We start from the raw sequence: 12157 nt of genomic DNA, 5'->3' as shown, positions 1-12157 counted from the left end.
TTGGGTTGTTGGGGGTACTGGAGGACCAGGGTTGGGCTGTTGGGGGGTACTGGAGGACCAGGGTTGGGCTGTTGGGGGGTACTGGAGGACCAGGGTTGGTCTGTTGGGGGGTACTGGAGGACCAGGGTTGGGCTGTTGGGGGGTACTGGAGGGACTGGAGGACCAGGGTTGGTCTGTTGGGGGATACTGGAGGACCAGGGTTGGTCTGTTGGGGGGAACTGGAGGACTGGAGGACCAGGGTTGGGCTGTCGGGGGGTACTGGAGGACAAGGGTTGGGCTGTTGGGGGTACTGGAGGACTGGAGGACCAGGGTTGGTCTGTTGGGGGGATACTGGAGGACCAGGGTTGGTCTGTTGGGGGGAACTGGAGGACTGGAGGACCAGGGTTGGTCTGTTGGGGGGTACTGGAGGACCAGGGCTGGGCGTTGGGGGTACTGGAGGACTGGAAGACCAGGGTTGGGCTGTTGGGGGGTACTGGAGGACCAGGGCTGGGCTGTTGGGGGTACTGGAGGACCAGTGTTGGGCTGTTGGGGGTACTGGAGGACCAGGGTTGGTCTGTTGGGGGTACTGGAGGACCAGGGTTGGTCTGTTGGGGGGAACTGGAGGACTGGAGGACCAGGGTTGGTCTGTTGGGGGGAACTGGAGGACCATGGCTGGGCTTTGGGGGTACTGGAGGACCAGGGTTGGTCTGTTGGGGGGTACTGGAGGACCAGGGTTGGTCTGTTGGGGGGTACTGGAGGACCAGGGTTTGGTCAGTTGGGGGTACTGGAGGACCAGGGTTGGGCTGTTGGGGGTACTGGAGGACCAGGGTTGGGCTGTTGGGGGGTACTGGAGGACCAGGGTTGGGCTGTTGGGGGGTACTGGAGGACCATCGTTGGTCTGTTGGGGGTACTGGAGGACCAGGGTTGGGCTGTTGGGGGGTACTGAGGACTGGAGGACCAGGGTTGGTCTGTTGGGGGATACTGGAGGACCAGGGTTATCTGTTGGGGGAACTGGAGGACTGGAGGACCATCGTTGGTCTGTTGGGGGGTACTGGAGGACAAGGGTTGGGCTGTTGGGGGTACTGGAGGACTGGAGGACCAGGGTTGGTCTGTTGGGGGATACTGGAGGACCAGGGTTGGTCTGTTGGGGGGAACTGGAGGACTGGAGGACCAGGGTTGGTCTGTTGGGGGGTACTGGAGGACCAGGGCTGGGCGTTGGGGGGTACTGGAGGACTGGAAGACCAGGGTTGGGCTGTTGGGGGGTACTGGAGGACCAGGGCTGGGCTGTTGGGGGTACTGGAGGACCAGTGTTGGGCTGTTGGGGTACTGGAGGACCAGGGTTGGTCTGTTGGGGGGTACTGGAGGACCAGGGTTGGTCTGTTGGGGGGAACTGGAGGGACTGGAGGACCAGGGGTTGGTCTGTTGGGGGGAACTGGAGGACCAGGGCTGGGCTTTGGGCGGGTACTGGAGGACCAGGGTTGGGCTGTTGGGGGTACTGGAGGACCAGGGCTGGGCTGTTGGGGGTACTGGAGGACCAGGGCTGGGCTGTTGGGGGTACTGGAGGACCAGGGCTGGGCTGATGGGGTACTGGAGGACTGGAGGACCAGGGCTGGGCTGTTGGGGGTACTGGAGGACCAGGGTTGGGCTGTTGGGGGTACTGGAGGACCAGGGCTGGGCTGTTGGGGGTACTGGAGGACCAGGGGCTGGGCTGTTGGGGGTACTGGAGGACTGGAGGACCAGGGTTGGGCTGTTGGGGGTACTGGAGGACCAGGGTTGGGCTGTTGGGGGGTACTGGAGGACCAGGGTTGGGCTGTTGGGGGGGTACTGGAGGACTGGAGGACCAGGGTTGGGCTGTTGGGGGGTACTGGAGGACTGGAGAACCAGGGTTGGGCTGTTGGGGGGTACTGGAGGACCAGGGTTGGGCTGTTGGGGGGTACTGGAGGACTGGAGGGCCAGGGGTTGGGCTGTTGGGGGTACTGGAGACCAGGGTTGGGCTGTTGGGGGGTACTGGAGGGACTGGAGGAGCAGGGTTGGGCTGTTGGGGGTACTGAGGACTGGAGGACCAGGGTTGGGCTGTTGGGGGGTACTGGAGGACTGGAGGGCCAGGGTTGGGCTGTTGGGGGAACTGGAGGGACTGGAGGACCAGGGTTGGGCTGTTGGGGGTACTGGAGGACTGGAGGGCCAGGGTTGGGCTGTTGGGGGGAACTGGAGGACCAGGGTTGGGCTGATGGGGTGTACTGGAGGACCAGGGTTGGGCTGTTGGGGGGTACTGGAGGACTGGAGGAGCAGGGTTGGGCTGTTGGGGGGTACTGGAGGACTGGAGGACCAGGGTTGGGCTGTTGGGGGGTACTGGAGGACTGGAGGGCCAGGGTTGGGCTGTTGGGGGAACTGGAGGACTGGAGGAGCAGGGTTGGGCTGTTGGGGGGTACTGGAGGACTGGAGGACCAGGGTTGGGCTGTTGGGGGGTACTGGAGGACTGGAGGGCCAGGGTTGGGCTGTTGGGGGGGGAACTGGAGGACTGGAGGACCAGGGTTGGGCTGTTGGGGGGTACTGGAGGACTGGAGGGCCAGGGTTGGGCTGTTGGGGGGAACTGGAGGACCAGGGTTGGGCTGTTGGGGGTACTGGAGGACTGGAGGACCAGGGTTGAGCTGTTGGGGGTTCTGGAGGACTGGAGGACCAGGGTTGAGCTGTTGGGGGGTTCTGGAGGACTGGAGGACCAGGGTTGAGCTGTTGGGGTACTGGAGGACTGGAGGACCAGGGTTGGGCTGTTGGGGGAATTGGAGGACCAGGGTTGGGCTGTTGGGGGAATTGGAGGACCAGGGCTGTTGGGGATACTGGAGGACTGGAGGACCAGGGTTGGGCTGTTGGGGGTACCAGAGGACTGGAGGACCAGGGTTGGGCTGTTGGGGGGTACTGGAAGACCAAGGTTGGGAAACACTGGTCTATGTCATTGAAATGTGTTCCTATTGTTTTGTACACTCAGTGTATGTGACCTATAGGAACCTACTGAAGAACGTTATTTTGACTCCCTCTCCATCCACCTCTTTCTCTCCAGGCCTATGCCCACCTACCGCGTAGATGCTGACAAGGGCTTCAACTTCTCCCTCGCAGACGATGCCTTCGTGTGTCAGAAAAAGAACCACTTCCAGGTCACTGTGTACTGCGGCATGCTGGGAGATCCCAAGTACATCAAGACCAGTGAGGGCCTGCAGCCCATAGACTGCTTTTATCTCAAACTCAACGGGGTTAGGTGAGGGAGCTGTGGAGAGTGGCGATCAGGTTTGGGGTCAATAACATTTCAATTCAGTCAATACAAGAATTTCAAAATGGAATTGACCCAAATTGTGGCTATCTTTAAGATGAATCCATTAACTGTAAGTCTCTCTGGATAAAGAGTCTGCTAAATGACTAACATGTAAAGTGGAAGATACTCAGTTAGATAATCAGTTGAACAGGGTCGTTCATCACCTGTTCCTGTCTGGCTCATAATCCTATCTCCTGTCTGTCTCTTTCCTGTCTACTGTCTGTCTCCTTCCTGCCGCCTGTCTGTCTCCTTCCTGTCTCTTGTCTGTTTTCCAGCTGGAAGCAATGAACCAGTCCATTAACGTGGAGCAGTCCCAGTCAGACCGCAGCAAGAGACCCTTCAAACCAGTACTGTGAGTAGAGACCCATCATACCAGTACTGTGAGTAGAGAACCTTCAAACCAGTACTGTGAGTAGAGAGACCATTCAAAACAGTACTGTGAGTAGAGACCCTTCATACCAGTACTGTGAGTAAAGAGACCCTTCATACCAGTACTGTGAGTAGAGACCCTTCATACCAGTACTGTAGTAGAGACCCTTCAAACCAGGACTGTGAGTAGAGACCCTTCAAACCAGTAATGTGAGTAGAGACCCTTCAAAGCAGTACTGTGAGTAGAGACACTTCAAAGCAGTACTGTGAGTAGAGACCCTTCAAAGCAGTACTGTGAGTAGAGACCCTTCATACCAGTACTGTGAGTAAAGAGACCCTTCATACCAGTACTGTGAGTAGAGACCCTTCATACCAGTACTGTGAGTAGAGACCCTTCAAACCAGTACGTTGAGTAAAGAGACCCTTCATACCAGGACTGTGAGTAGAGACCCTTCAAACCAGGACTGTGATTAGAGACCCTTCAAACCAGTACTGTGAGTAGAGACCCTTCAAACCAGTACTGTGAGTAGAGACCCTTCAAAGCAGTACTGTGAGTAGAGACCCTTCAAAGCAGTACTGTGAGTAGAGACCTTCAAACCAGTACTGTGAGTAAAAGACCCTTCATACCAGGACTGTGAGTAGAGACCCTTCAAACCAGTACTGTGAGAAGAGACCCTTCAAACCAGTACTGTGAGTAGAGACCCTTCAAAGCAGTACTGTGAGTAGAGACCCTTCAAAGCAGTACTGTGAGTAGAGACCCTTCATACCAGTACTGTGAGTAGAGACCCTTCAAACCAGGACTGTGAGTAGAGACCCTTCAAACCAGGACTGTGAGTAGAGACCCTTCATACCAGGACTGTGAGTAGAGACCCTTCATACCAGTACTGTGAGTAGAGACCCTTCAAACCAGGACTGTGAGTAGAGACCCTTCATACCAGTACTGTGAGTAGAGACCCTTCAAACCAGGACTGTGATTAGAGACCCTTCAAACCAGTACTGTGAGTAGAGACCCTTCAAACCAGTACTGTGAGTAGAGACTCTTCAAAGCAGTACTGTGAGTAGAGACCCTTCAAACCAGTACTGTGAGTAAAGAGACCCTTCATACTTGGACTGTGAGTAGAGACCCTTCAAACCAGGACTGTGAGTAGAGACCCGTCATACCAGTACTGTGAGTAGAGACCCTTCAAACCAGGACTGTGAGTAGAGACCCTTCAAACCAGTACTGTGAGTAGAGACCCATCATACCAGTACTGTGAGTAGAGACCCTTCAAACCAGGACTGTGAGTAGAGACCCTTCATACCAGTAGTGTGAGTAGAGACCCTTCAAACCAGGACTGTGAGTAGAGACCCTTCAAACCAGTACTGTGAGTAAAAGAGACCCTTCATACCAGGACTGTGAGTAGAGACCCTTCAAACCAGGACTGTGAGTAAAGAGACCCTTCATACCAGGACTGTGAGTAGAGACCCTTCAAACCAGTACGTTGAGTAAAGAGACCCTTCATACCAGGACTGTGAGTAGAGACCCTTCAAAAACCAGGACTGTGATTAGAGACCCTTCAAACCAGTACTGTGAGTAGAGACCCTTCAAACCAGTACTGTGAGTAGAGACCCTTCAAAGCAGTACTGTGAGTAGAGACCTTCAAAGCAGTACTGTGAGTAGAGACCCTTCAAACCAGTACTGTGAGTAAAGAGACCCTTCATACCAGGACTGTGAGTAGAGACCCTTCAAACCAGTACTGTGAGAAGAGACCCTTCAAACCAGTACTGTGAGTAGAGACCCTTCAAAGCAGTACTGTGAGTAGAGACCCTTCAAAGCAGTACTGTGAGTAGAGACCCTTCATACCAGTACTGTGAGTAGAGACCCTTCAAACCAGGACTGTGAGTAGAGACCCTTCAAACCAGGACTGTGAGTAGAGACCCTTCATACCAGGACTGTGAGTAGAGACCCTTCATACCAGTACTGTGAGTAGAGACCCTTCAAACCAGGACTGTGAGTAGAGACCCTTCATACCAGTACTGTGAGTAGAGACCCTTCAAACCAGGACTGTGATTAGAGACCCTTCAAACCAGTACTGTGAGTAGAGACCCTTCAAACCAGTACTGTAGTGAAAGACTCTTCAAAGCAGTACTGTGAGTAGAGACCCTTCAAACCAGTACTGTGAGTAAAGAGACCCTTCATACTTGGACTGTGAGTAGAGACCCTTCAAACCAGGACTGTGAGTAGAGACCCGTCATACCAGTACTGTGAGTAGAGACCCTTCAAACCAGGACTGTGAGTAGAGACCCTTCAAACCAGTACTGTGAGTAGAGACCCATCATACCAGTACTGTGAGTAGAGACCCTTCAAACCAGGACTGTGAGTAGAGACCCTTTATACCAGTAGTGTGAGTAGAGACCCTTCAAACCAGGACTGTGAGTAGAGACCCTTCAAACCAGTACTGTGAGTAAAGAGACCCTTCATACCAGGACTGTGAGTAGAGACCCTTCAAACCAGGACTGTGAGTAGAGACCCTTCATACCAGTAGTGTGAGTAGAGACCCTTCAAACCAGGACTGTGAGTAGAGACCCTTCAAACCAGTACTGTGAGTAAAGAAGACCCTTCATACCAGGACTGTGAGTAGAGACCCTTCATACCAGTACTGTGAGTAGAGACCCTTCAAACCAGGACTGTGAGTAGAGACCCTTCAAACCAGTACTGTGAGTAGAGACCCTTCATACCAGTACTGTGAGTAGAGACCCTTCATACCAGGACTGTGAGTAGAGACCCTTCAAACCAGTACTGTGAGTAGAGACCCGTCATACCAGAACTGTGAGTAGAGACCCTTCATACCAGGACTGTGAGTAGAGACCCTTCAAACCAGGACTGTGAGTAGAGACCCTTCAAACCAGTACTGTGAGTAGAGACCCTTCATACCAGAACTGTGAGTAGAGACCCTTCAAACCAGGACTGTGAGTAGAGACCCTTCAAACCAGTACTGTGAGTAGAGACCCTTCATACCAGTACTGTGAGTAGAGACCCTTCAAACCAGTACTGTGAGTAGAACCCTTCAAACCAGCACTGTGAGTAGAGACCCTTCATGCCAGTACTGTGAGTAGAGACCCTTCAAGCAGTACTGTGAGTAGAGACCTTCAAACCAGGACTGTGAGTAGAGACCCGTCATACCAGTACTGTGAGTAGAGACCCTTCAAACCAGGACTGTGAGTAGAGACCCGTCATACCAGTACTGTGAGTAGAGACCCTTCAAACCAGCACTGTGAGTAGAGACCCTTCATACCAGTACTGTGAGTAGAGACCCTTCAAACCAGTACGGTGAGTAGAGACCCTTCATACCAGGACTGTGAGTAGAGACCCTTCAATCCAGGACTGTGAGTAGAGACCCTTCAAACCAGTACTGTGAGTAGAGACCCTTCAAACCAGTACTGTGAGTAGAGACCCTTCAAACCAGAACTGTGAGTAGTGAGAGAGACCCTTCAAAACCAGGACTGTGAGTAGAGACCCTTCAAACCAGGACTGTGAGTAGAGACCCTTCAAACCAGAACTGTGAGTAGTGAGTAGAGACCCTTCATACCAGTACTGTGAGTAGAGACCCTTCAAACCAGTACTGTGAGTAGAGACCCTTCATACCAGTACTGTGAGTAGAGACCCTTCAAACCAGTACTGTGAGTAGAGACCCGTCATACCAGAACTGTGAGTAGAGACCCTTCAAACCAGTACTGTGAGTAGAACCCTTCAAACCAGAACTGTGAGTCTGGGTCTTCTGGTTACCTTTTTCAGGCAGGAAAGAACTTTTGGCTTTACTTTACAATTTACATTACAGTCTTTACTGCTGCGTCACAGTGTCAAAACAGAAAGAAATGTGACATGCTACTGATAATACATGTGTGTTTTTGTGTTTGCAGGGTCACACTGCCCCCGGAGCAGGTTACCAAGGTAACAGTGGGACGCCTACACTTCAGCGAGACCACAGCCAATAACATGAGGAAGAAAGGCAAACCCAACCCTGACCAGAGGTACTGTACTAACACACACACACACACACAAAGACACACACACCCAACCCTGACTAGAGGTACTGTACTAACACACACACACACACACACACACACAACCCTGACTAGAGGTTCTGTACTAACACACACACACACACACCCAACCCTGACCAAGGTACTGTACTAACACACACACACACACACACACACACACACACACACACACACACACACACACACACACACCCAACCCTGACTTGAGGTACTGTACTAAACACACACACACACGCACACACACACACACACACACACACACGCACGCACGCACGCACGCGCACACACACACACACACACACACACACACGCGCGGACACACACACACACCTGTTTACCTCCATACTGTAGGTGATTCACCAGTTTACCTCCATACTGTAGGTGATTCACCAGTTTACCTCCATACTGTAGGTGATTCACCAGTTTACCTCCATACTGTAGGTGATTCACCTGTTTACCTCCATACTGTAGGTGATTCACCTGTTTACCTCCATACTGTAGGTATTTCATGCTGGTGGTAGCGTTGCAGGTCCAGGCCCACAGTCAGAGCTTCACGGTGGCCGCGCAGGTGTCCGAGAGGATCATCGTCAGGGTAACCTCTGTCAGTCTGGCGTGTCTGTCTGACCGTCCTCTTCTGATCTATCTGAATAACCTTTATCAGTCTGGCCGTGTCTGTCTGACCGTCCTCCTCTGATCTCAATAACCTCTGTCAGTCTGGCCGTGTCTATCTGACCCCGTCCTCCTCTGATCTATCTCAATAACCTCTGTCAGTCTGGCCGTGTCTGTCTGACCGTCTCCTCTGATCTATCTCAGCCAACCTCTGTCAGTCTGGCCGTGTCTGTCTGACCGTCCTCCTCTGATCTCAATAACCTCTGTCAGTCTGGCCGTGTCTGTCTGACCGTCCTCCTCTGATCTCAATAACCTCTGTCAGTCTGGCCGTGTCTGTCTGACCGTCCTCCTCTGATCTCAATAACCTCTGTCAGTCTGGCCGTGTCTATCTGATCCATCCTCTGATCTGTCCTCTTCTGATCTATCTCAATATTTACCTCACAGGACATAAACAAAAATTTGCAATTCAAAAATGTTGAATTGACTTACATCCTAAATGTATATGAAATTGGGCCAAACCCTTAATATCTATCTGACATCATGTGTTACGGTCTAGATTCCTTCTTCTGTCAATATGTTTTTTGAGGCTGTTAAACATTCCATGCAGATCAACAACAACAAATAAATGTCGGAAGCTACTCAGTGTATAGGGATATTAATAGCACTGCAAACAAAAGAGGAATGAAAGACCTCTTTATATTACGAATGTAAATCAAAGAATATTTTTTTTTTACAGCTCCCGTCAACTCTAAATATCTCTGTGTCCCTTTCCTTCTCTGGGTTTCCAGGCGTCCAACCCGGGTCAGTTTGAGAGTGACAGTGAGGTGCTGTGGCAGCGCGGCCAGCTACCTGACTCAGTGTACCACCACGGCCGGGTCGGGATCAGCTTTTACCGACCGGCCAGACGAGGCCATGGTCATCCATTGTAACCTGAAGGTCATGGGGTCACTGGTGCACCCTTCCGATATACGGGCTAAAGAGAACGTCCCACGAGGTGAGGGGGTATAGATATATAAGACTGCTCTTTGTGTGTGGTGTGTTCTCCTGACTGTCTGTATGCATGTTAGTGTAGTGATTAGTGATGAAAAATGCTTATCAAAATCTTAATAAAAAATTCCCTGACAATTTTTTTTACATTTAAACAAATATTTGTGTTACAATAATTCACAACATTTTATATTGTGTTTCCTCTGTTCATCGTCCATGAGCCATATGTTCCTGTCTGTAATCTAGCTGCATAGTCATATCCAAGTGTGTGTGTGTGTGTGTGTGTGTGTGTGTGTGTGTGTGTGTGTGTGTGTGTGTGTGTGTGTGTGTGTGTGTGTGTGTGTGTGTGTGTGTGTGTGTGTGTGTGTGTGTGCGCATCGTGTGTGTGTGTGTGTGTGTGTGTGCGTGCGTGCGTGCGTGTGTGTGTGTGTGTGTGCGTGTATAGGTGGACACTACAGGCAACCTGAAGCGGATCAGTCAGATGAGGCTGGTTCATTATCAGTACAAGCCTGAGTTTGCTTCCAGCATGGGCATCGACTCCAGCCCAGAGACTGGTAACTCATACTGTCATTACTCATACTGTCGTTTAGACATTATAGACAATGAATTAACAGAAATCAGTAGCACTAGAAAAGTATTGCATTCCCATCTTAATAACATTTGCATCGGTGAGTTATTTTTGTATTTCATATCCTCCCGTACATTGCATTATCCAGGAGTGATAGGAGTTTACAGTAAGGTGTTGTATTATCTAGGTGTGATATTATCTAGGAGTGATAGGAGTTTACAGTAAGGTGCTGTATTTTCTAGGAGTGATAGGAGTTTACAGTAAGTGTTGTATTATCGAGTAGTGATAGGAGTTTACAGTAAGGTGTTGTATTATCTAGGTGTGATATTATCTAGGAGTGATAGGAGTTTACAGTAAGGTGTTGTATTATCTAGGTGTGATATTATCTAGGAGTGATAGGAGTTTACAGTAAGGTGCTGTATTTTCTAGGAGTGATAGGAGTTTACAGTAAGGTGTTGTATTATCGAGGAGTGATAGGAGTTTACAGTAAGGTGTTGTATTATCCAGGAGTGATAGGAGCTTACAGTAAGGTGTTGTATTATCCAGGAGTGATAGGAGTTTACAGTAAGGTGTTGTATTATCCAGGAGTAAAGGAATTTACTGTAAGGTGTTGTATTATCCAGGAGTGATAGCTCAGGACGTGCAGCAGATCCTGCCTGAAGCTGTGAAGGAGGGCGGAGATGTGATCTGCTCTAACGGAGAGACCATCCCTAAACTACTGGTGGTTAACAAGGTGAGACACACGCTTTGCACGCGCACACAGCAACCAAGAAAACCGTATGTATTTAGTAGGGTTGCAAAGTTATTTTAAAAATCCAAGTTGGAGAATTCCTGGAAACAGGAGAAATAACTGGGGAGGGAATAACTGGGGAGGGATTAACTGGGGAGGGATTAACTGGGGAGGGATTAACTGGGGAGGGATTAACTGGGGAGGGGATAACTGGGGAGGGATTAACTGGGGAGGGATTAACTGGGAGGGAATAACTGGGGAGGGATTAACTGGGGAGTGGGATAATGGGGAGGGATTAACTGGGGAGGGATTAACTGGGGAGGGATTAACTGGGGAGGGATCAACTGGGGAGGGATTAACTGGGGAGGGATTAACTGGGAGGGGATAACTGGGGGGAGGGATTAACTGGGGAGGGATTAACTGGGAGGGGATAACTGGGGAGGGATTAACTGGGGAGGGATTAATTGGGGAGGGATTAACTGGGGAGGGATTAACTGGGGGAGGGAATAACTGGGGAGGGATTAACTGGGGAGGGATTAACTGGGAGGGATTAACTGGGGAGGGATTAACTGGGGAGGGGATAACTGGGGAGGGGATAACTGGGGAGGGATTAACTGGGGAGGGATTAACTGGGGAGGGATTAACTGGGGAGGGAATAACTGGGGAGGGATTAACTGGGAGGGATTAACTGGGAGGGATTAACTGGGGAGGGATTAATGGGGAGGGGATAACTGGGGAGGGATTAACTGGGGAGGGATTAACTGGGGAGGGATTAACTGGGGAGGGAATAACTGGGGAGAGATTAACTGGGAGGGATTAACTGGGGAGGGATTAACTGGGGAGGGATCAACTGGGGAGGGATCAACTGGGGAGGATTAACTGGGGAGGGGTTAACTGGGGAGGGATTAACTGGGGAGGGATTAACTGGGGAGGGAATAACTGGAGGAGGGATTAACTGGGGAGGGATTAACTGGGGAGGGATTAACTGGGGAGGGATTAACTGGGAGGGAATAACTGGGGAGGGAATAACTGGGGAGGGATTAACTGGGGAGGGATTAACTGGGAGAGATTAACTGGGGAGGGATTAACTGGGGAGAGATTAACTGGGGGAGGGGATTAACTGGGGAGAGATTAACTGGGGAGTAACTGGGGAGGGATTAACTGGGGAGAGATTAACTGGGGAGTAACTGGGGAGGGATTAACTGGGGAGGGATTAACTGGGAGAGATTAACTGGGGAGGGATTAACTGGGGAGGGATTAACTGGGGAGGGAATAACTGGGGAGAGATTAACTGGGGAGGGATTAACTGGGGAGAGATTAACTGGGGAGTAACTGGGGAGGGATTAACTGGGAGGGATTAACTGGGGAGAGATTAACTGGGGAGGGATTAACTGGGGAGGGATTAACTGGGGAGAGATTAACTGGGGAGAGATTAACTGGGGGAGGGATTAACTGGGGAGGGGATAACTGGGGAGGGATTAACTGGGGAGGGATTAACTGGGGAGGGATTAACTGGGGAGGGATTAACTGGGGAGGGATTAACTGGGGAGGGGATAACTGGGAGGGA

At 51.2% G+C, this 12157-nt stretch overlaps 1 protein-coding gene across 1 annotated transcript; it reads left to right on the top strand.

Moving 5' to 3' along the window:
• The first annotated feature begins 3038 nt into the window (after positions 1-3038).
• LOC135535680 (myelin regulatory factor-like) lies at positions 3039-9234 on the top strand. Its single transcript, XM_064962122.1, has 5 exons — positions 3039-3224; positions 3559-3635; positions 7553-7663; positions 8198-8288; positions 9094-9234. The coding sequence occupies exons 1-5, from the start codon at positions 3039-3041 to the stop codon at positions 9232-9234; spliced, it is 606 nt and encodes a 201-aa protein (XP_064818194.1).
• The last annotated feature ends 2923 nt before the right edge of the window (positions 9235-12157 follow it).

This window comes from Oncorhynchus masou, unplaced genomic scaffold, assembly GCF_036934945.1.
Source record: "Oncorhynchus masou masou isolate Uvic2021 unplaced genomic scaffold, UVic_Omas_1.1 unplaced_scaffold_4973, whole genome shotgun sequence".
NCBI lineage: Eukaryota > Metazoa > Chordata > Actinopteri > Salmoniformes > Salmonidae > Oncorhynchus > Oncorhynchus masou.
The sequence above is the reverse complement of the archived record's forward strand: the minus strand, read 5'-3'. Positions and strand labels throughout refer to the sequence as shown.

Excerpts from the sequence above, each read along its gene's own strand:
- LOC135535680 (XM_064962122.1), top strand. The coding sequence starts at position 3,039 with ATGCCCACCTACCGCGTAGATGCTGACAAGGGCTTCAACTTCTCCCTC. Across the intron at positions 3,636-7,552 it reads AGACCCTTCAAACCAGTACT|GGTCACACTGCCCCCGGAGC; the intron begins GTGAGTAGAGAC and ends TTGTGTTTGCAG. Across the intron at positions 7,664-8,197 it reads AAACCCAACCCTGACCAGAG|GTATTTCATGCTGGTGGTAG; the intron begins GTACTGTACTAA and ends TCCATACTGTAG.